Genomic DNA, 25,560 nt, shown 5'->3' on the forward strand with positions numbered 1-25,560 from the left:
TTAATTGAGAATTTGATTTTGCCAGATGATGAATGAGGATTTTTTTGTGACGGAGCATAAGTGAACAGCACTGAGCAGCCCATGACACTGGGACAAGCTATAAAATAAAATTTTTCAGTTGAAACAACACATTTATTTACAAAATTCATTAACTCAAGAAGGGGTTTTGGAACTTGGATTTTTTTTTGTAAGTAGAGACCCAATTTAGGTAGAGAACTCTCTAATTTGTTCCATGTTCTTAATATACTACCAACTACACCCATCAAAAGTGTACCAATTTTTTTCATGGAAAATGTGAGAAACACCCTAGTTCAACTACTACAACATCTGACATTATCATTTTATTGGCACTAAGATGAAGGTGGTTAAAAACGTCACCTTTAAGAGAGATGTAAACGTCTACTTTTTTTTCTAGAGATCCGAATAAACTATTCAAAGAAAACAAACAATACAACACTGGAGCTATAATAGTAGAGATTTTGTTGCCAATTCTACCTGCCCTGAGAGCATCGTCAATACAGCAAACTCATTTACAACATCCAGTACAATTAACTTGTCTTTTCCAGATGGAACAAGTGCCATTACAGTGCAAGCAAGTAAAATAGGCCATGAAGGTCAAGAAAAAAGAAAAAAACAGGAAGGCTAGATTGATATTTTGCAACTTCAGTAATATGAGTGTTGCACTTTTAACAAATCAATCTTAAAGGAAGCATAGGTTGGTAGATGGTGAAATAGTGTCAAAGTGCTTTGAGTACCTTGAAGGTAGAAAAGCACTATACAAATGTAAGATGTATGATTTACTTTGGGAAAGGCCACATCTTTGTAGCTCTTGGCTGCCCTATTTTGAAGAATGCAAAGTCTGATTCATGGGGGGTTGTTAAATCCCAAACGCTTGTTTTTTTTCTTTCAAAAACCATCAACTATTTGAACAATTGAGGCTGTAAAGAATGGAATTACCTAAATGGAAGGCCCTCATTTTCATTTATCTTAATATTATTATCAACATTGCTAGGATATAGTCTCAATTACCAAAAGGATCTGTATAAGGTTTTTTCTTTCTTCTCAGAAAAAGAATATGAATACAAGAGCAGTTCTTTTGTTTGTGACGTGTTATCTGCAGAAGCCAATGGCGCGAAAGGACCATGTTTTTATAAGCCATGGGACTGACTAGAGCTACTTGGTAATAAAAACAATGTTCTCCCCTTTGCAGTCTTGTTACTGGGCGTGTGTGTCACTATCAGAGATGAAAAGATGAAACCATGTTGCTGCCATGTCCTAGTTAAGGCTACACGCTGTGCATTACAATATTGTTTATGGCCAGATGGAGGGAGTGGCCTATCAAAGGCATTTCTTTGGCTTGAATCTTAATGCTGTTACAATGGCCTTTTCTGTTGAGATAAGTGGAATTCTTCAATTGCACACAGGGTATGAAACAGTAAAATCCATTATAATAATATGCAAGGACTTTTAGTAATAAACAATAAATTCCCTCTGCAAGATATATTCCTAAATTAATGGCATCTTATATTTTCCATCTGAGGTGCCTAAATTAAATATTACAGAACAAAAATACAATTTTGACCAAAAAAAAAGTATAATATTGAAATCACTAGCCCTAAATATCCCCGTACAAATGGATGAAATGTCTATCATGATCAACAGTAATGAAATTAGATCAAGACAAAACAATACATAACACTATGGAGCACGAGTCCCCCACAGTGAGCGGTGGAAAGCTTGGGCTTTAAGTGCTCGACCTCACAAGTGCGCTTCAGTCGGCGCTTCTAGCATGCTAATTCGCAACGAGAGAACTGGCTAATTGTCATAAATTGTCCGCGCCCTTGACTCTACCCTGCCTCTCCACTGTGAACCCCTCCTAGTCAAACACCTTAATGGATTAACCGCATGCTGTTGTGTCTCCCACTCGGTCTTTATCCTCGACCAGATCACAAGGATTCTTATTTGCATTGGTCTAGAAATTGTGGCTATTCTGTTCTGAAGAATTATTAGATTTGCCGCAAGTATGGTATAGTATAGCGAGGAAAAATATTCAGGCAAGCATTGTGCAGTTTTATGATAACACGACTGAAAGAGGATACAAATAATAGTGCACCATTTATCTGATTTGTATCTGCAGACTGCAGAGTGAAAATTGTGACGGCTTTTGCTTTGGGTCGTTAGAAACTGTCAAGCACAATGTTTTAACACCTGTCTTGCACGTCTCTTGGCATAAGACTTTTTATTTACAGGAGGGGGAGGAAGATAAAGAAGATACAAGAAGAAGCAAGCATCCCAATTTCTCTTGAAATTGAATGAAAAAATTATGTAGTATTCAATTGCCTGGCAGCACATATTACCCAAACAAGTTTGCCATATGATATTCAATTTCTCACTTGCTACACAATACATCAATAAAAGGTCAACAGAAAATTAAAACTGTGGGAAAATGAGCCTCATATATTTTACAGTCTGTCACAATTTACCATTCAAGAGCATTTTCTTGTTCTTTATGGGTGGACTATCTTATACTGAAATTAGTCAATGCATTCCAACCTGACACTTGCTAATTTACAAGCAAAAAAAAAAAGTGTCCTTCGGGATAAAAACCTGTTGTTCTTTTCTGGTCACAAAGTTAAACCCCACAATACATGAATTCTTTAATTTTTGGAACGGTTTATCCTTACAAAGGGGGGTATCCCAACCTTTTTGGGATGTGGGAGGACATCAGAGTATCCAAAGAAAAGCCATGCAAGCCCAGGGAGAATATGCAAACTCCACACAGTGACGACCTAGGATTGAACCCTCTACCCAGAACCAAAGTTAAGCTGATTCACTTCTGCATGACTATGACAGCATCATTAACTCTGTACTGTACATTTGATAGCTGCACAGTGTGTTGCTTACCAAGGCTCTTCTTGATTTGCCCTTGAAGGACCGATTTAGTTCCTCTCCATAAGTTCTGGCAGCCCAAGCATACTTCTGAGCTACTCAGACTGATGATCGCCTCTTTGCTGGCAGGTGTCCACCCTCTGCCGGTAACAATCAACAGATGAGAATTGCAGGCTTCAAGTTGCCTGTCAATCTGTTTGTTTGTCCAAAGGCTATTTCACATATTAGGCAGCCATTAGAACAATGTGGCAGTAGGTGCGCCACAATTGGTGGCTTGGAAAGTGTTGACTGCTCATGTTTGCTTCAACGTTAAAAGCAGAGCCATTTTCATTTCCATGAATCGATGGCCAAAACTGTGTGGCTACTGATTTGAGGTAATTTCATGGTCCAGGGCACAGCACACCTGCACTGCTGTTCTATATTAAATCAAATCCTCTCTTCTGTCTCTACAAAAAAGAATAAAAGACCACACAATTCTGCTTTTCTTTAAACCACGCCATGGCAAATAATTCCAAATTATCTTGGGATCACAGTCAAGTTCACAGTGAGTCATCCAAGCACTACATTTTCAGTAAAAACATAATCACTAGTGTTAAGACTTGCCAAAACCTGAGCCCTGGAAGGCACTCTTAGGACTACAAAAAATTAATTACAATATTATTTTTGTAGTATGACTATTACTGTAAAAGCCATTGTAACAAAGCCAAACTCTTACTTGGGATAATTTAAAGTATTAAACCCTCCTATGGGCACTCTTAACTGTAGAACGATTTCTTTTGCGAGACATTGCTTTAAATTAACACCATCAAGGACTAGCAAGTGTGAACTAAAGTACTAGGTAGTTTCCCCTCCTACATTCTACTACATGCCAGGAATGGCAAGGCATCAACTTAACCTCTGTCTGCGTCACAGTGCGTAGAAGAAACTCTTGGGATCAGAAGTGAATTCTTCATGCTGATCCTGGATAGAGGCTATACGCTACATTTGTCACAGCCTCTTCCACCCTTCACATTAACGCAAAGCTGCTCGGGAGGTTACAGCTTTGGAGACTTTACATGTGACTAACACTGAAAGCAGTGTGAGCATTGCAGTAGAAATGTTCATATTTTAATAATAAAACTGCAGTTATTAGGAAAAGCCTCTGTTTTCAATATGGTAGAGATGATTTTTAAAGTGTCAAGACATAGAGCCTTTTCGTCCTCAAAACCAACAAAAAAAACAAAAAAGGAAACACTGCTAATTATTGTTAAAATGTTCTTTATAAACCTGTCAAACAGATTTGTAAAAAACAAATTATAACTCCTTGGAAGTGGAACCGATCAACAGAAAAGCAGCACTTTAAAAGTGTCCAAGCCAAAAGGGAGCTGGGAGCATTTAAAACTGACAGAAAATTAGAATCAAATTCTGCTCGACATCAAAGTTTTTCCCCCTCCAAGACATGAAGTATGACAGTAATATATCTAATTTGTACGAGTCTTGATGCAAATGAGGATCTCCAGTAGATGTAAAGGAATGAATCAATCCAAATTTACCTAAACTAAAAATATGAAAGGCAATACTTAGAGTTGCCATAAAAAAACACTGATGTTAACATGTTCCATGTTTTAGATAGGGTTTGTGTACATTCTTAGCACTTCCATTTCCGTGCTATTTTAGTATTGCTTTTGCGCTTTATGGAACGGAAAATGGAGGGACTTAGAGGATGTAACCAAACATAAATGAAATGTTTGTAGAGGTGCCCAGAGAAGCTTAGCTTGCCATTGGCTGTTGATTCTAACATGTGTGTTGGCACTCAGCAGGTATTCTCTTCAGGATTCTGGTGGATTATTGTCCATTTGGACAGCAGAGTATCCGCAGCTTGGGGTGACATTCAACTTCATTCAACTTGGACCACCACGCAGTTGACCGCCTGACAGGCAGCGGCGCACCATGTTTCCTTTGTATAGACATTTCTAGACATTTCTATGATATGGATTTGACCACCTGCATGTCAGCATGACGTTGCACGCGTCAAAATAAGTAATGCGAGTGTTATATGGGTGAGTTGTCTATAGAGAAGTGCAATTTTCTAGTAATGGCGAGGAGAACAGCTCGCTTTGCATTTGATCCCGGTCGGGGTACATCCATGCTCACAGAATGACTGCTGGGGTCCATCTGGTGGAGGTTTTAATCAACCCCCACCCTCGTACATGCGCAGAAATATACACACGGCTCAAAAGGGATACTATTTTTATAGACTTTCATATATATGTATTGGTGATCATTCCTACTGTTTTTTTTTTAAATACTTGAACAACCTCCTCTGCAGTAAACCAAAAGCTGTCATTCAATCGACACATTTTGCAATCAACAACTGTTCCTACTTCTTTCTGGCACCTGAAACTAGCAACACTTTTACTTATAAAGGCTCCACTATTCATGGGTGTTGATCAGGCATAACCTTTTATAAATGACACACATCTAGCTTCTTTTTGCAGGCGTGGCCCACAGCACCAAGGGGATAGAAGAAGATGGAGAGTCTCAGCAAAATCTAGCTCTTGAAATGTCACTTCATGCTTAACTGCACTTTCTCATGCTCAGAGAAAATCCAATGGGCAACGGAGAAGTGGGGGAAATAGATATCCACTGATTACAGTGAAATGCCTTCACGCTTGAGTAGATGCTTAAGTTTTTTTTTCCTTATATTGCTAGAACACGACTGAGAAAAAAAACCCAAAAAGCCATATAGATTTTTTTTAAATTTAAATAAGGATGTAGTTACCAATACTAAATAAAATCTCAAGATGAAGATGATTTCTCCTACAGAATATGCACAATTAATGGTAGTTAAATAAATGGAGTCAGGCAACTGCTGTTAATTTTGGATATCAGTATTTAGGCTGCATGTAAATATCCCATCATAAAACATGCACATGGTTGTCTTATTGCCCAGTGAGGCTAATATATGTATATTCACAGATAAATAAAATACACCTTTTCCCCTAACCATTTGGGTGCAGCTGATAGTCAGGAACGACTTTCCTTCATTCATTTTCTGAACCGCTTATACTCACAGGGGTCATGGGGGGTGCTGGAGCCTATTCCAGCTGACTTCAGGCTAGAGGCGGGGGACATCCAGAATTGGTGGCTAGCCAAGATGGACAACCATTCAGACTCACACTCATACCTAGAGGCAATTTAGAGTGTCCAACCATATGTGGAATGTGGGAGGAAAATCATGCGTGTTTTTGTAATGTGGGTGGAAACCAGAGTACCCAAAGAAAACCTACACAGGCCCAGGGAGAACATGCAAACTCAAAACACGAGGACCGAACTGCATTCAAACACAGGATCCCAGAACGGTGAGCGCTAACCATTCACCTGCTGGGCCGTCTAAGCTATGATTTATAGTCCAAAAATTACATGAGTCTGACTGAGCCTTGGATATACCATGTAAATCTCTGTTGATAACCAGGTAGCTTAAAACGCTCTCACATTGCTGACCTAAAGGAGCTTGGAGGCATGGCTATTTCAAGGTCCATACTAGTATTAGCCACATCTCCTCTACTCTAATTCTCTCCCCGAATGTTAAACTGAACTAGGCGTGGCCAGAATTCTGCTCAGTCTGAACAAATGATTCTCCCTGAGAAAAATCTGTCACATGACACGATATTGGAGGCTTGACGATAGATTAAATTTTTGCATTGTTACATACAGCCTTATACAACAGATTGCCTCACGTTGTTCGATGGTGCCAAAAGTCACTCACTCATACATTACATAGTGAGGGTAAAAGACACAATGCTTTTCATCATCTATGGGAATTAGCGAATCCATATCAAAAAAACACAATTGGCCATCCAACTATCATTTTCAAAGAGAGTTCAATATTGCAGTTGTCAGAATTGTCAACAGAGGCAATTTTCAGGCGTTGGTTGGTTGACATTTGTCAGCTGAGCATCAACATGCTCATTTCCAAAAAAGGCTGCTGAATCTTCTCTAATAAGAGGTCTTCACCTAGAAAATCTCTAAAATACAATATCGCAACTTGGTGTTCCAAAGGTCATAATCTTTGTGGGGGGAAATTGAATGTTGCTTCAAGCAGATTTGGTTTTTATGACAAATTTGTCTACGATGGCAGAGTTGAACCTATTGTACATTATTCCAGAAACAGGCAGGACAGTGATAGGCTTTGTGATGGCTAATATGACATTTGTCAATGCTAATAAGGCTAATATGTATTGTATACATTTTCTGATGTCACATTTACGAGATATCAAAATTGAGTATTTAAAGAACTACACATAATATGAAACCAAAATGATGCTGCTTGATCTAACAAATACATTCAAACCAAAGTTCAGTTCAGTGTATTTTTTTTCTAATTACAGTTCACATTTGTGAGTGAATAAGGAAATATACAGAAATACCCAACACAATACCCTTATCTCACTAAGCCTAATGATATGAAATGCAGAAAAATAGTTTCTGAAATAAAATGTTTTTTTTTTGTCTTTGTAAGCAGGATTTTTGGAATTAAACAGAAGGAATGAATAGCAGTGTTTCAAATTGTTTTGCTTATTCAAACTATTGAACTGCCCATGTAAACACTGAGTCAAGATAAATTCTCAGCAGAGCTGGTCTACAATACAAGTTAAACCGAAGTAATTATGTGCCTCTGACAGTGTCCTTTATAGTTTAGGTTTAAGCCATTTCCTCATATCAGTCTTTAAATGTATAAATTGTTTACGGTTTCATTGTAGTTTAATAAATGGATTTATTAGTATAATAGTCAGTCAGGGCTATACCAAAACATTTAGGATTTGTACAGTGCATTCGTTGAACTAATGCTGGCAGATATTCACTGTGGTAGACGTCTAATCTATTTGGATTGGAAAAGGCTGGCAAAATTGCACTTCTAGAATTGTCAATGGCAAAAACTAATACTACAAAATAATAAAAATAAATAAATAAACCATAAACTGTGTTTGGGGAATTCAATTTGTGTATTTTGATAGTTTTATTTATTTATTTTTAGATTTTAGTAATTTAACATTTTAAATATTTATTGAAAATATATAAGGATTAGGATTAACAAAACATTTAAATTTGATTGACAACTGGATATTACCATTTGGGTAACGAGTACCCCAAAATGCAATCTTCTATTAGTTTTTAGGTGGTTAAGATTTTACTTCAAATAACCAAAAAAGACGTATTTTCCCAATAGAGTTGAAGTTATAATTAACAGTTACAACTGTTAATCGTTATATATGTTGTCATGAATAATTTACGAAAGTATAACGAGGTGACCTTTTGGGTGGGTATTGGCTTTCGAGTTGCTTTAATGACCAAAGGATCGCATTAAGCCATTTTAGTTTTACTGATCTACATAATGGAAAAACACGCTTTGTATCCAAACACACATTAAGCCACACCCATTGAATGTGCTATATTGGCTGAGGATGAATGTCAACTCGGAAAAGAAAATGGTCGTTTTTGGAGAATGCGTGAGTGTTGCGCATGTTTGTTTGTTTGTATGTGTGTGTGTGTGTGTGTGCGTCTTCACGAGCCTGCAGACACCTGCTCCGTTCTGCAGTGATGTCTCCCAAAGGGACACTGGCTCAGCTGCTAATAACAAGGCCGTCCCTGCAGCACTGGTGGCCAGCACATGTCCGCACGCACACACACGCATAAAAACACACGTGAAATCTTTGGGACCCCGCCCCACAACCCTCAAGTCATGTCTCTCAGCATATCTGCGTTCCTTGCAACTGACACACCACATGTGCTCATATCAAGAGCAAACACGACGTGATTTATACACACACACATATAAACACACTGCACATTCACATAATATGGTCATGCAGCCATAACATGCTCTAGTTCTAAATACGCTATCGGGCAACCTTATAGCTTCTAAGAGTATTTACAGAACAAAGCATTTAAATAGGCTACCATTTTCCCCTTTCCATTTTTTTTGTTCATAGTCTAGTGCAGGGGTTGGAAACCTTTTTGAAGGAGAGAGCCATAAACAATTCATATTTTTAAATGTTGTTCCTTGAGAGCCATACTCAAAATTTAAAAGTAAAAATACACTCAAATGTGTGCTATTTGTAGTAATGCCGCCACTTTTTAAGTAAAAACGTTCTCTAAGCTCTTTTGACAAGATTGTCGCGATTTTGCTAATCAATGATAATCAATGGGAGTATGCATACAGAAGAATTTAATGGAAAAATGTTAAAAACCGCACCAAAGGTAGTTTCGGCGCCACAATACTCACACAACGTTCCTATTGGTGCATTCAGGACTGAGCTTTCTCAACAGAGGTTCCCATATTTTACCTCACAGTTTAGCGGAGAGCCATATCCACCTATCGAAAGAGCCATGTATGGCTCCTGGGCCATTTGCTCCTATCAAAAGAGCCATGTATGGCTCCTGAGCCATTTGCACCTATCAAAAGAGCCACATATGGCTCCTGAGGCATATGCACCTATCAAAAGAGCCACATATGGCTCCCAGGCCATAGGTTCCCTATCCCTACTCTAGTGTATGAATTTCAGTAGGCAATGCCATTGAAGTTAATAAACTATGTTAAATTTTTATTTTTTTAGTTCTAACAGTCATTAACCATCACCCGAATTGATATTTCGATGGTTTTGAGCACCATTTCTCGGCGGCGTCGTACAAGCGGCAGCACCTGCGTTTGTTTCGGCGAAGGCAGAAAGGCCGTGGTGCATAAACGAGCTCATTTTCTAGATGTTAGAAAAGACTGCAATCAAGGATAAGGGGGAAAGCGACAAGCGGCAGATGGGAGCAGCTAATCATTATTGTTGTACAAGAAATGACCTCTAGCTCTTTAGATGCACACATTTTTGTTCCTCATTGAGTTCAGTAGAGTGGAAAAAAAATTGGCACCTCTGAGCGCCATTCCATTTTTCTTTTCTATTCTTGCTCCGTTTTTTTTTTTTTTTTTTGAGATGTTGAAACAGAGTGAAAAATTAGAGTTGCCAAACAAAGCCTTGTGTCACATCGAGAACGTCAGCTGCCTACAGTGGGCAATCAACGGAGCTTTCGAGAAATTTGCAACATTCAGCTCGGAAGCATGTGGCCTTCTTGAAAATTAAATCTCGGCTGACTGGAATACAGAACAATTTGCAATTCAGATTTTCTTTCCCTGCTCCTTTCATTTCAACGCCTTTGTCTACGGTACACGACTGGCGTTATACGTGGTCATTCTGAATCTATACACGCATTCCTAACAGTAAATCACATTTATTGGTTGTTAAATGGTCTAAACTTAATTATACAACCCCCCCCCCGCATCTGTCAAGAATACTCAGGTTTTCTTATTTTGACTTCAGTCTCTGAATTCCAAATGAGGCAGTTTGTTTATGAAAACTACCCGGCTATGAACTGTGTTTTCTGAATTGAATAAAATAAACAGCAAATTTATGTTTGCAGCAGCTTGCCTGAAGCTATCACAAAGTTAAAGAATGTGATGCTGCTTGTGAAGATTGTTACGATAAATCGAGCAGAATTTTCCACTGCATTTGTTTAATGTATGCAAATGATCTTCCTAAGCTTAATGAAGGTGCCATTAATCACGATGGTCTTCTTTAAACAGGGTAATCATGCGTATACACACACACACACACACACACACACACACACACACACACAACAAATGGGTGAAAGCACAAAAATAAACCGCCACCACACAATTTGGCATGGGATGTAACAAGATGCGAAGACGAGTTAGCCATTATAAAGCTGTTAAATCCCTCCTCTCAAACGTCTTCCCCCTCTAATCACATTTATAATCAGCAGTGTTAAATTCAAAGTGATCTTTAACTCAACGCTCGCCCGCCTGAAATTTATTTTTTTTCATCTCACTCTTGCATCGAATGTGTAAACATGCCAATCATTCTTGTATAATAAATTCAACTTGTTACTTAAACTAGTTTGGAGAAATAATACATTGGCAAGCTGCTTTTTATGCAAACAGCAGATAACACAGTAGTAGTAAGTCGTTTTGGGCATTCTGGACAAGGAAAAAAAAACCCAGAGACAGATGGCTTTGAACTGTTGTAAGAATGAAGAACTAGAAGTAGGGTGAAAAAGAAAAAGGAAAACACTTTTGAAGCCCAAACTCCACATAGACATATTTCACCGCTTATCCTCGCCGCGCATTTGCATAGAGTTTTGCCGAAAAACCCCTTGGGTATCGTCAGTAGCATGACAGTGGGTTATGAAAGCTTCCGGGAAGCTTTGGGGTGTGGATCTGAGCCAGTTTGAAGGGAAGGCAAACCAATGGAGCACCCACAGCTTCATGTCGTCTTAATGCGGCGAGTCAGGGATTTTCGAACAACGTTTTACTTAAATGCTCAGGGTTTTCTTTAGTACCCTCTTCATTTTCCCTGTTCCGCTCCCTTCCTCTTGAAGTTATCTTTTCTACCGGGTAATGTCAGAATCGGAATGTTGGGATCAGGAGAAAATATTTGACGTGATTATCTATTCGTTTTGTAGCAAGATTGTGCGCCGTAAAGCAAGCTGGAGTTAAACTCTAATTTTAATGACGTTTCTCATTCCTATCTTCTCAGCCTTATTTGATTTTCATCACCCTTGAGCAATACAAAACTCCATCACAATGAATTCTTTTAGCCATGCAAAGAAACAACCATACATACACATTGCATACACACATACAAACACCTCCAATTCCCTTGATAAGAGTCTGTCTGGCGGAAACTAAAGACAGAGTAGGCACGGGGTAATTGAACAAACACAACAATGCAAATATTAACTAATATCATCCATCGGGAATACCGGCTTGGACTGCACAATTGATTTGTTCTCTTCCTGCCCTCTTGCTTCTTTCCTCACCCACACACACACAAACAACTCGCCACCCCGACCCTGCTACCTTTCATAGAATAATAACGGACGCCTGTGTTCATTAAAAGATGGAGACTTGTATATGGAGATACAGTGCTCTGTCTATATCCTCTTACCAGGGATGACCTGTAGCCCGTCTGGGCGGGCGATGACGGGAGATCCCTGGGAAATAGCGGCGAGTGCGACTCGGGGACGGAGCCCATGCCACTGGCTGCTAGTCCCGAGAGTTGCCCGTACCTCGCCATCATCTTGAGATGCTGCTCACAGAACACACACACGCTCACGCATTGACGTGGGAGGAAAAGGGAGGAGAAGAAGGGAAAGAGGGGTGGGGTGGGGTAGGTTGGGGTTTGGCAGGGTGGGGTGGGGGGGGGGGATACAGATAACAGCAGGTAGGAAGGATGGAGGAGGAGGAGGATGAATATTAAAAGGACAGAGGGAGTGTGTATGAAGAAGGAAGCGTAGAGAGAAGGAGGGGATTAGGGAACATTTTTTTTTTTTGCTCTCACACAAAAGCAGGTGAACACACAAGTGCTCAAACTTACAAGCATAACAAGGCACAGTTTGAAAGCCCCAATTTCACAAGCACGGTTGGAACGGTATGAAGGCTACCTTCGTTACAATGAGGTGATGCAAATTATGAGTACGAGCTCTCCATTTACGATTACAGTAGAGCAGCTGTTCTCCATATGACCATAAATGAAAATGAGCTGGTGATATCAAATCGGTCTTGTGGCTATAAGCATACACACACACACAAGTGCACAGACATGCACACGACGAACTGACGCGCACATGACAGAATGGCTGGGAGCAGACAGGTGAAGCATGGACGGAGAAGAAGGAATCAAATATCGTTACCTCATTGCTCAGCAAGGCGGCGTTGAGCGTTCGGCTTATTTCAAACATGTTCAAATTCGGTACTTGTTTTTTTATCTTTTTTCTGTCCTCTACGTGTAAGCTCAGTTCTTGTCTCCCCTCTTTCTTTTCAAGGGATGGGAGTCAGTCCCGGAATGAGAAAAAAAAATAAAGAAAAAAAAATCAAGCAATAAAAAAAAAAAACAGGCAGGAAAAAAAATCTGTAGGTGTCACTTCAAGTCCTTTATTTTCTCTTTTTCGCAGTCTCTCTCTCTTTTTTAAAATGCTTTTCTTTAGCTCTCTTTTTATCTTTCAGATGCGCCTTTCTGGCTGTTGCTGAAATAATGCCGTCTCTGTCCAAGATCCCCGCACACGTCTTGCTTGAGTCAATATTTTTCTTTCTTCTTCTTTTTTAAAAAATCTCCCAGGAGTCAGCACATTAAAAGGGGAAGTCGGTAGGTCGGCTTGGCGGGCTGGCGTGCTGCCTTATCTATCCCCCGCACAGTAGCTCACACAATACGTTCCGATCCGCAAACTGCTCGCTAGCAGATTAGCTGTCCCAAAACATAGCACTTAGTTTAAACTCCCCTCCCTATAGCGCTTGCTCTCTTTCCTTCTCTCTCCCTGAAACATCCTCTTTGCATTCCCGCCCTCTCTCCCTCCCTCCCTCCCTGCATCTCTCTCTCTCTCTCTTCCTCTCCATCCCTCTAACCCCCTCCTCGCATCTCACGAAATGATGCGGCTTCAGTTCACTTGCGATACCACTAGGTGGAAAGACTGTTCTAGCACCATGGACAGCACAACTGCTTTCCTCTGCGTGCCACTCCTATATGTTTGATTCGCTTCTCTTTTTCTTCTGCTTTTTTCCCCCCTACACGTCAAGGGAACATTTGCACTTATGAAAGCACTCCCTCGTGGACCATTAAAGCAACGGGCAAGGATAAAAGGATTGGTTTGTGGTCTGAGGACTAATGTTTCTACAGTGTTATCTAATTAATCAAACTGGATTCAAATGTGGAAAAGGGATTATGCAAGACATTTGGCAGCCGAATGCCTGTGTATTTATGATATGAAAGGTAAAGCAAAGTGAAAGGAACAGAAGGCTACCTTTGAGTGGACGGCAGACAAACACAAGCGAGGGATGGGCTGATGTGAGCACCAAGGTCAGGTGGCTGTCCTCTTTCCTCAGCAGGGTGTGGCAGGGCCATGACAAAGCAGCTAGTCACAGGAGAGTCCAACTGTGCAACAAACAAGAAATGTCAAAACATTGTCCTGAGCCAAGAATATAATTCGGAGTATCTAGAAATGTACACAAGAAACCAATCACCAATGAAGCAAATATTATTAACATACAATCTTATTCACTGTGCATATATGTTAACTTTTATTCCAGATGATTAGAACATATTTTGCCATAAAAGGTAATATAGACACCAGCTATGCAATAGATTATTCCGTTTTTTCTATGTGTTATGGGGCTCACAGCACAAATAGGGGAAAATAGGCAGATATGTCACACAATATTCATATTACGTTTGTTCAATTTAGGCAATTTTAAGCCTTATTAGTGTATTTATGTTTTAATTTCACAGGGTTTAATTTATGACGTGCAATGGACAACTATACACATCCAAATCATTTCAACTCAGAGGAATGGCTGTTAATGCTCATGGTTGAAGTGACCATTTGCTGCCAGACTTCACATTAGAAATGGATTGGACATCTACTGTCCTATCAAGATTTCAACTTATTTTAAGATTTCACTATCTTTTGTCTTCTTAAAAAAAGCAAAAAGGGGACAATCAGAAAAAAGCATCATAAATATTTAGGTTAAAAAATATAGGTGATTTTATTTTTGTGTATCAATCAAACAAGACTTGTGGGAAAATACTGCTGAAATAAAGAAGTTTCACTACGGAGTTGCGTAATGGGGGTCATGCTGCTGGAGTAATTGGTGTTATCATCTTCCGTAACGCTAATGTCAGTGGTGTGATACAAGGAGCTTTGTAATTACAGCCATCATTCGCTACTCATGCTTTGAATTCTGCTTTGGCCATCAAGGAATCAAACTGGCAAGATCAAGCCAGGTAATAGTGTTTTATTGACACTGGACACTTACACTTTTGACTGACATCCTGTTAAGGTGGTACAACATTTTACAGATTAGATACCCCAGCGTTAAACATCAATACATCCAAATCCTCGGAAACTGAAAGCCAATTATCAGGTTCTGTGGGCCAATCACAGTGGGACATTTACTATCTTTATCATCGGAGTCTGGGCAGAAATAATCGGGATTGACAAATAAAAATATGTTTATCAAATACCATAACTATTTTAGCCAATAATTATGAGTATCCCACTTTGTTTTGGCTGTTACTGAACTGCTATTCTTACTCTCATCACAAAAAAAGCATGGAAACAAGGGGGATAACTAATGGAACTTAAAACAGGTATAACTGTGGTCATAAATTGTGTATTTTTTTGTATAAACATTGCTCCATCCCTTATTAGAAGTCTTATATCCATTAGGTGGTGTCTATCCCTTTAAATTGTGAGGTGCTGGCTCACAACTATGTTCCATAATCATACTGCTGTGATTGTTGGCAAAATATTATTATGTTACCCTGTGATTCCCACCCCTAGTGTTCAAAATAATGCTTGGAGGGACTGAGAAAGTGTGAAGGAGTATCAGCAGGTCACAGAAAGCATCACCAATGTAGGAAACATACATGAGCAAAGTACTGTATCATCAAACATATCGTTTTGCTCTTCTACTGTCATGGCTTTGGCTCATATTTCTCTCTCTTCTTAGAAACAGGCTGCCGGGCACATCCCTGTTCCGCAAAGCTGGTGGTCTCAAGGGGAAGAGTGGCCCTGCGGTGCCCTGGGAAGTGAGGGGGATGGAGGGGTGAACTGTCAGATGAATCATCCAGAGTGAGACTTGATTCCTCAGTCAGCTGCCTCTCAAGCTTTCCTCTCTGACCCCGCCTCACTCCCCGATTGCTGTCACCATAGTGATTCTCTGTGTACTGATGGCTGGTTTCTCTTGAGCGGCCCACCCCCTCCTTTCATTGCCCTCGTAGCCACCCTACTTGCGGCCACTTGTGTCTCGCATTGATTTTTGCATGACTACCTCATTCACTAATGATCGGCTTAACGTAGACACATGAACAAGCTATTGATACAAAAATCCAAGAAACTCATTGAGAGCAGGACTAAGTTGAATTCAGACAAAAGCACATGATATATTTGCATTTTTTCTCAGTATAAAAGTATTTGGGATTAAATTGTCTATTTGTATGGAACCGATTTAGATGAAATGAAATTGTAGGGTTTCAAATAGTTTATAATTTTTTTATTGAAAAAAAAATCATGAATTGTCAGCAAAACTTGAACTTGTAAATATTTAAAAGCAATTACACAAAATATAATCTCTGAGAAACTGTATCGCAGAAACAATTCTTCATTTATTTAGTTAATTGAAACAGTTTTATAATGTGCATCGCTGTTAACTACAAGGCCGAAGTTTGCAACATATTCATTTGTATTCTACTTGAATATTGTTCTAACATTCTCTCAATAGGAAATTACCCATATTTTATATTGTTTGGCCTTGCTAGAGGTCTGCACAATACAGCATAATGTTGTACGTTTAGATATTTTTTAAAAGATGGGTTAAGTACCCTAAAAAAATCAACACTAATGACAAAACACCTATTTGAAATGAGTGCAAAAATGTAAAAATACAACTCAACAAAGCCTCTGATTTTCTTAATGGGAGTCAAAAACAATAAATCAACTTTAAACTTTCAGAGAGAAAGTGAATGGGAAAAAAATAGTATCCCAGGGTGCTTTTTGACACACTAAACAAAAATGTGCATTGTATCCGCTACTTGCAAAAGAGACAAAAATAGCCACATTTCATGTTACTATAGCTTCAACTTTTTCACTAAGACAGGGATGCCTGCAAACATGTGAATACACACATCAGCGGTCGCATGTAAAAGTACAATCTCCTGAGAGACAATTAAAATGTGAGAGACCACAGAACAGACCACGCTTCTCTTTAAAGCGATTGTGTATCTTAATGATGGATGTATGCAGTAAATTATTTCTGCACTATGTAAAAATCTTGACTAGGAAATGTTGCATTCAAAGTGTACCTTGTGCAGAAAGCTTTATTTATGACAGTGTTTGTATTTTTCCTCCTGACAAGGAGTTTGTTTTCATCAGCATGAATTTGTCCATTCATTTTATTTGTTTGTTTTAAAAAGGATTTTGAACTAATTAGGAGTGGGCGATACAGCCTAAAAATAACGTCTCCATTTTTTTCACCAAAAACGTATAATATTTTGTTTCTAACCCCCTAACTTTTAAAGCAGACACTAAGAAGTACTTTATACTTTTTTATGTTGAGTATGAGATGAGTATGTTAATACTTTAGTCCTTTTTGTATATGTATATTTTTCATATGTACTGTTAAAGGATGCACTTTTTTATATGTATCGTATCTTGTGCTGACCCGGTCCATCTGCCAAATTTTTAAAGTCAATGTGGCGACCGGGCCGAAAAGTTTGCCCACCACTGTGCTAGTTGAAGTCATTGCCTGCCATTCAATCGAATTTGTTGGGGAAGAAGGTTGGTTAAATGGATATTAAAGATTTGCAAACACAAGTAACACTAAGAAGTATTAAAACTTCTGAGTGTGGAGTGTTATGCAAAAATCATATACAGAATATGGTGTTCCCCAAAATGATATTCTGCCTTGATATTAGACTGGAGTCAGAATCTCAAGAGTTACCTTATCTGCTACAGACAAGCCAGGATATTATGCTAAACTCAAGCACCCTGATGTTTCCCTGCTATTGGATAAGGGCTGAGAAAAAGAGAAACATGCAGCATATCTAATGTATTCTCCTCATGTTCCATAATTCAATTTCAATCTCCCTCTTGTGAAATGAGTGACTGTGCCACCGTAGAGCCCTTTAATTGGCACGGTGTTAAAAACAATGACATAGCATAGAGGGCAGTCATTCAATCCTTCATTTTTTTTCTTAAATTGAATTTTTCACGGCAGCTCAGTATTCTCATTCTGTCATCTGAGAAGTAATCAGTCTGACCTATCTGCGCAGTGGTTTGTTGATGCAGGTCATCAAATATAACATACGCACCCACCCACCCACACATATACACACACACAAACAGAAATATCATAGCCCTCTTTGTGGTTTTATTCATTTGGTCTACTCACACAAGCTGAAAATTAGCCACTGCCTGTGTGCTAGTTTGCTGCGGGAGTTGTATGCCTGCTCATTTGATGTACTTAATCAGGTGCAGCCTTTGTAATGGGAAAGGAATAGGACCAGGCCTGATTGGCCTTGATGACATCTATGCGCCAATTGCCTAGAAAACCACCAGCTTTAATCAATTTGCAGGATGACTCAGAATCAGTAGATGTGGCTTGCAGTGATTGGCTTTCTTTGAAAGTACATTACCTGGTACCATGACAAATGTAGGTGTGGCTGAAATCAAATGGAGGTAGGACCAGTATCATGAATCTAAGAGAATTGCACTGCAAGGAAAGCCTACTAACTAGAATGTCCAGAAATGATTAAAAGCCTGAAATGCCATATTGATAGCAAGACAAGTGACATCCATTCATCAATACCACTCGCTACTAACACAGTGAGATGATACACAACGCTTTCCACACCTTTTACTGTCAACAAGAGGAATAAAACCTGAGCAACGAGAAGTTCAGGGTGCTAGGTGTAGATCTGAGACATGACAACAGTCATTCAGTAAGTTTAAAAATAAATAATATATGTGTATTTTAATATGTAGCATATATAAAATGTACATACCTTACATGATTGATGTCTGAGTATGTTTCCACCATAGCAATTTTGTGCCCCCTCCACTAGAAGGCCTCAAAGGCAACTGCCTCATATGATGTTCACATATGTGGACACATTGAATGCCAGGTTTTAAAGAAGCTTTTTCTTTTTAAATATTAATATTATAATAATTTGCCATGTAAAGGGTTAAATTATTTTTGCATGATATCATGTCATCTTCAATGGAAGAAAGCCAAGTTTAAAGTGTGCCCATTGAGTGCTTCCTACCGGAAGCTCCTCCCCTTGCCTCCTACCCCGTTGCCGTGGCAACAAAGAGAGCGCGTCTGCTGTACTGTGCAAGAATGGAAAGGAAGATGGAGGAGAACCAAGGGAAAGACGCCGAGGCTGGTGTGTAAATATTAGTCTCCTTACCTACTTAGCTCGCTCATCGGTCTCGGAGCAACCACGATCCACGATCCACGATCCACGATCCACTATCCACGATCCACGATCCAAGATCCACGATCCACGACGCGTTCCCTCTTCGCATGCTTTAAACATTAGCTTAGGCTAGCAGGTGTGCGGATGCAAACAGGAGTGATGTCATCTGCATGCTGGAAACTATCTTTGCTGCAGCTCTCGCTTCCTTCAGCGTAGTTGGGCAAAACACATGGGCATATTTTAGATTTTGAATAGATTTCCGATTTAAGGGATCATGTTTATTAATCCTGGAAGAGTTCTAGCTAGGTTAGATGATATCTTAATTAGCTCTGCGTGACAGGTGAGGCTTTTTGGCTATAATTTAGTGACCTCACGCCAGGGAAGTGCAAGATCTCGCGTGTCTTCCCTTTGCGTTATCATTGGCCATTAACAAGAACACTTCTCAGGCGCTTCTATATGAGCAACTTTCCCACAATTCCTCGTTGAAAAGATGCGGCCTGGTTAATTATGTAGTTATTTTAAAATCACAACAAAATGTTAGTTGTTTACACTAGCTGTCAGAAGCTGCAGTGATTTCAAAAACATCCCCCACACACAGTGTATATCTATCTATATCTAAATATATGTGTATGTGTATATATATATATATATATATATATATATATATATATATATATATATATATATATATATATATATATATATATATATATATATATATATATATATATATATATATATATATATATATATATATATATATATATATATATATATATATATATATATATATATATATATATATATAAAAATATATATAATATATATAATATTATTTATTTTATTTTAAAATATTTATATATATTTATATTTGCTCATTTATTTGTGGGTTCTCTCCTTCCACATTCCAAAAACATGCATCCGACATTTTTACATATGTGAAAGAATTTCAACATGTTTTAAAAAAAATCAAACAAATTCTGATGTTTTGAAGTAATTTATCAACAATATAGTGCAATAGACTTTAAATGTACTTGAACTCACATTACATTATACACAACTACATTATATTATCTTGATTTGTTGGTAAATGTACTGAAAATCATATTTTGTGCATCATATTTTAATGGAGTGATGCCTTTTCTTCAATAATGAATGTGTAGGCATGGAAGCTGGAGGTGAGGATGCCTTGGTGGGAAATGTCAACAAGCTAACAGTGAGCCCACCGGGGTACTCAGGATCTCCACGAAAGGGACATCTTGTTTTTGATGCTTGCTTTGAGAGTGGTGAGTAGCTGTTACACTATAGTACTGTACACTACTCATTCAATATTAATCATATTGTGTTTATAAATCCATACAATCTGAAACAATTTGACATTATACTATAATCAATGCTGATTTAATGTGACTTTATTGTTAATTTGATGTTATTGTTTTAACCTGTTACAGTCATATAACTTTTTTACAGTTAGTAGAGCTTCAAAATGTTTTTTTCATATTACTACTTGGTCAAGGTTTAAAACTTGCAATTGTTTCACTCTGCGATGCATTGATTTCATTTTAGTTAATTCTCCATTGAAAAATATGTGAAATCTTAATGGACTGTATTGGACCTGTGCAGTTCAAAAGCAATGGTAAATATTGCAGCATCATGTTTAATGATATAGCTGAGAAAACAAAGGACTATATCATATATAATATACGTTCTACAAGCCTGTACTACATAGGGTGGTGGAACAACCATTACATGCTCACCTAATACATTTCACTGTAGATCTCAAATGTTTGCCTCCGTGAATTGGTTGGCTATTCAAATTTGAGCTGACAGTGAGTTCTTAATTTTACCCCCCCCCCCCAATTATTATTTGCATGTATTAGCACAATCTCAACCTCGTGTCCTAGCCAACAAATTATTTTCATTAAATATGTTGTGTATATATATATAATATCCAATTTACATCAGTATTTGAAATTTTCACTCCAAGTATCCCCCCCCCCCCCCATTTCCAATAAGGACATTTTAGAGGATCTTAGACATTGATTCATGGGAATTGAGCTCCCAAATTGAGATCAACTAACATACATAACATCTCAAGCTCCGGATGCATCCCCTGAATGATTTATGCAATTGATATTAATATCTCTCCAGTAAATGCTAAAGTTAGAATGGGGGAGGGATTCATGTTTGCTTGCTCATATCAAATGAAATGAGTAGCTTATGTTTTACTAACTTGATTTTGTATGTCTTTCTCTTGGCACGTGTCTTGATGTTCATGTTCTGTTCCATGACCAGTGTTAACAATGCTGTTAAACGTCCTTTCATATATGCATGAAATATAGATGATCATCTGGTGTTCATGTGTTGAAGAAAATCACAATTCTGTTTGAGCATTTTGGAGGTTAAAATCATATTTTTGAGCATCAAGTGTCAAAACAATTGTATTTTGTAATCATGTTCCCTAGGAGTGTGTATTGCCTCATATCTGCCCATACGATTCATATCACGATTTATATGTTGCGATTCCATCCCAATTCATCCCAATACTACACTTTTAGATGATTATTGCGATAAAAATACAATCATGTCGGTTTATAATCAGTTTTAGGGTTTCAATCTAGATTTAGACTTCAAAAGTAGGGTTGAAAGATACGTTTTTGAAATCGGGTTTCAAACTGGTATCCAGGTTTTGCAATTTTTAACATGGCCGATGACAAGTCTTAACCACCAGGCCGGCCCTTTTATGCCGGTTATGCCGTACTACATTTAAGAAAATGCAAAGTCGCAAATAAACTTTGTTAAGCTGCGAATTTAAAGTCATTGTTTAGTGGGTATTATTTCACAATGCACAGATTCCTTGAAGTGATATAAAAAACCTTAATTATTTTTAGAATGAAGTCTAAAATGACATTCTTATCTTTACTTGTCACATTTGTTTCGTTGTACTCTCAAACTGTTTACATTCTCGTCTAAGTCGCAAATTCTTTTGTGAATGCGTCCTCTCGATGTTGCTGACTAAAGTGCCATCTGTTTCAACAAAGGATGACACTGACAGAGCAGGGTTATTGTTTTCCTGCACCTCTGGACTTTGCAGATGTAATTAAACACTCGCTGATTAGTCTGACTGCAGCACGCTGTCAGTGACTTGTTTGTTCAAAGAAATTCCCAAGGGGTGACAAATGTTTAATGGGGCCCATTGATAGGCACCTTCCATCGACTCATCTGCTTTTACAATCGATCCACTTGATAGAACCTAACTTATACGGCCGAATAGGGAACAGGTAGGCACACGCTAATCTTTTTATGCTGCGCTTCAATAACGAGTCCAGGCCTTTTGAGACTCTCAAAATAGATTTACTCCTCTAAGTTGCAAACCTGTGTAATAGCATGCTTTGAGTCACAGACTGAGAAAATTCAAGAAAACAATGTATTGAACACATTCACACCCAAAGAATAATGGATTTACTCATGGACTATGATCTATCCCCCCATCAAATGTGGTTAAAATCGACTAATGTTCAAAATGCTACTGGTAGTTGACAGATGGGGACACATTTACTGTGTTTAAAAACAGTATTCTCATTTTAAACAGCTTGGTTTTCGGAGTGGGGGTGGTTGTTCCTGTCATAGACGCAGCTTGGTGCACATTAATATTTATAATTTACATGCCAATCATTTGTCACTCATTTATTGAACTCTCTCAATCGACACCCACTACAAGAGATTAAATAAAAATGGCACTCCTAATCTCTCTTGTGTCGGAATCGCATATGTTCCTGTAAAAATAAATTCTCAATTTACTGCACATACAAGTGTACTTTAGGCATTTTACTGTTTAATACTCAGAGTAAAATTGTAGTGTATTTTGATTTTTTTTTTGGAATGTGTGGAGTACCTGGAAAAAAAACCCCACACAGGCCTGGGGAGAACATGCAAACTCCACACAGGTAGACAAATGTTGAGTTGAACCCGAAACCCCAGAATTGTGAGGCTGACACCCTAAACACTTACCTTCTGGGCCGCCATTTTTTTCAACCGAGGCACATTTTGTATTTCACTTGGGTGTAAATAAGGCTTACCTTTTTTGGCATATGTTTTGGTAAGATGAGAAGAAATCCAAAATAATGACAAATGCTATAGTACAATAATCCTTCCTGACATTCCGACCCATTTTAGTGTGCCATGCCTAATCATTAAGTGAACACATTGGCTCTGTGGAGCTCAGAGGCCTCATCTGCCAGAAGGAAGCACAAACAACCGTTATGTTATGCAAGTTAATTGTTGATGACACCGATAGTAGCAACACATTGCAGACCAAGCGAGCCCCTCATCTTTGCAAATGTCAGCAAATGTTACCAGTCAGTTTTTCAAATAGATATTTCTAGCAATCAAAGAAGATCATTAATTATAATGCATTCACATTTTTTTCCTATAAAAGTTTAAAAGCGTTGGGGGGAAACAGCTGAAATGCTTTTAGCTCTAATAACGATACAATACAGTCATATTTTAAGGCACTAATTCGATTCAGTATTTTTTCTAAATCTCTACATTATAGATAGAACACATTCCAAATATTATCTTGTATGTTGTACATTGACACCCATGAAGACATCGAGTTAGCTTGAGAAATGATTCTGAAACCGACTTCAACGTTTCATAATTCACTTCGTCAGCTGTATTCTGATACAGTATAATATTTGGACCAGATTACTCACTTTTATGTTTTTTTTTTAATTTTCAATATGTCACGTTTTCTGTTCAGTTCTTTATTTTTCTCTCTCTTTCTTTTCTCCCCCGATTGTTTATTGGCCAGTGATTTCTTGCTTCTCTTGTTTCGCTTGCTGCATCAGTTCCCAGTGTTCCTGAACTCATTACAGAGCAATCAGCCCCAGGCATTGAGGTGTGCACCCAGAGGGAGCAATAACTGTAAATAAACACTACTGCAGGTTCTCCGATAACATGTTAGCCAGATGATAGCAGGCCTTCTATGTAAGCCTGTTGACCTTCTTCTTGCCTTGGGCTTGCCAAGGACTCCACAAGTCTGTTCACTTTTATTTTAGGAAAGACTACCAAGTTGGCCATTGGAAAAGAGAAAGGATGTGGTTTTACCAAGGTCCTGCATAGAAAATGTTTATAGGGGATGGCTCTTAGGGAAAAAAAGCATACCAATGCATAGATACACCTCAACAGCATGCCTCTCTTCGGCCCCCAAGGCTAAACTTTAATTACCTTGTCAAATGATGGCTTGAAACAAATTAGTAAGCAGAAACTTAGTGCAAACTCACCATTTGAGCCTGCAAAACAGATGAAAGAGAGCAGTTTCTCCTGCATGAATGCATGGTGGTTGACAGTCGCAGGGGCAGACCTGTAGGGCTAAGGCACCATCTGGATGAGATTGATAACACAATTAAGCCATTACCAAGATGAGCGCATCACTATGACCCATTACTACACCGACCACTTCAGATGGATCACACCAGTCTAGCTGTAAGGCCTTTTTGAAGGGAAAAAATACAATTATAAAAGACTAGCTTGGAAATTGCGCTCTCTTCAGAATGTGAAGGCAGGCCTGTACATCATCAGATATGTGAGGGTTGCCTGCATATCTCACTGCTTTCCTCGGGCCCAGCTTTCTTCATCTATTTTGAAACGAGAAGCTCATTGGAGCATGGGTGGACTCATAGCAAAATGACTTTCTTGCTATTGTCCCATCTTATCATGCTCTTTTCCTGATTTTGCTGCATACTGCATTATGATTTGTGAAATATTTTTCACATTTGCAAACACTCATTATGTATGTGGCTGAAGGATAGGACATATATGAGTCTCTTTTACATTTAAATGACAGTGATTCTCTTATATCTTGTTGGCTCGATAATATTCAAATCAGACTGCAATTATTTCCTTCAAAACACAAATTTAATCCAAGCCCTATGAACTATGTGTCAAATTTGATTGGATAGTATGTGTAACAATTTAATGTCGTAATGTAATGTTTAATGTAGTGTTTTACAAGAATTTGATTTCATTAAAAAAAGTCACAACACAAAGAAAAAACATTCAAGGGTGAACAAAGTCAATTAAGATAGGCTTTGTTTTCTGTTTCCGTTTGACCCTAGTTAATGTTTTGTGGCTGGTTAGCTCAGGTTCTCCCAAGTAGGCAACCCTACTAAAAATAGCCCTTAATAAACAGCATAAATCACATCCCTAAAGACTACTGCTTTTAGTTTCTATTTCCACAAATGCAATAGTAAGCAATAGTCTGATACATACAATGTATTTGTGCAAAAATTGTCTACAAGCATCACTGAAATAAGTGTGCTTTTAGAAGTTCCTTCTACAATCATTGTACATATTTTTGGCATGTGGTACTCAATAGCTATATGTAATATAATTGAGTATCCCTAATAGGCAGTTAGTTTGTAAAGAAACTTGGAAGGTGACCTCTTTAATCTCCCCTGCAGATGAAGTGATAAGGCATCAAGGGAGAAGGCAGGCTTTAAGAAATCATGAGGCGGGAGATGGATGTTGCCTCAGTGACAACTTGCCTTCAGATGAGCAGGCAAGAGAGAAAGAGACAGACAGAAGGCGAAAAAACAGCCGTTTAGCTCCAGGACTAAACTAAACCTCGACACTAAGGCTGCTGGCTGGA

At 38.4% G+C, this 25,560-nt stretch overlaps 2 protein-coding genes across 8 annotated transcripts in view; one reads left to right on the top strand and one right to left on the bottom strand.

Moving 5' to 3' along the window:
• elavl4 (ELAV like neuron-specific RNA binding protein 4) overlaps nucleotides 1-19,302 on the bottom strand; it is a 78,338-nt gene extending 59,036 nt beyond the window's left edge. For 4 of the 7 annotated variants that reach the window (XM_077716536.1, XM_077716533.1, XM_077716535.1 and 1 more), the window contains exons 1-2: nucleotides 12,631-13,246; nucleotides 11,886-12,026 (exon numbers count right to left, since the gene is read on the bottom strand). In XM_077716536.1, the coding sequence (XP_077572662.1) occupies nucleotides 11,886-12,026; nucleotides 12,631-12,678 (189 nt within the window). In that variant the 5' untranslated portion in view covers nucleotides 12,679-13,246. Of the gene's footprint in view, nucleotides 1-11,885; nucleotides 12,027-12,630; nucleotides 13,247-13,734; nucleotides 13,846-18,899 lie in introns of those variants that run through there. The other 3 variants (XM_077716539.1, XM_077716537.1, XM_077716541.1) reach the window with 2 other exon arrangements.
• The window catches only part of agbl4 (AGBL carboxypeptidase 4), a 201,305-nt gene continuing 194,486 nt past the window's right edge, over nucleotides 18,742-25,560 (top strand). The window contains exons 1-2 of the mRNA XM_077716531.1: nucleotides 18,742-18,875; nucleotides 20,072-20,194. Coding sequence (XP_077572657.1) covers nucleotides 18,830-18,875; nucleotides 20,072-20,194 — 169 coding nt within the window. The 5' untranslated portion in view covers nucleotides 18,742-18,829. The remainder of the gene's footprint in view (nucleotides 18,876-20,071; nucleotides 20,195-25,560) is intronic.

The sequence above is a fragment of the Stigmatopora nigra genome, chromosome 5 (genome assembly GCF_051989575.1).
Source record: "Stigmatopora nigra isolate UIUO_SnigA chromosome 5, RoL_Snig_1.1, whole genome shotgun sequence".
Taxonomy (NCBI): Eukaryota; Metazoa; Chordata; class Actinopteri; order Syngnathiformes; family Syngnathidae; genus Stigmatopora; species Stigmatopora nigra.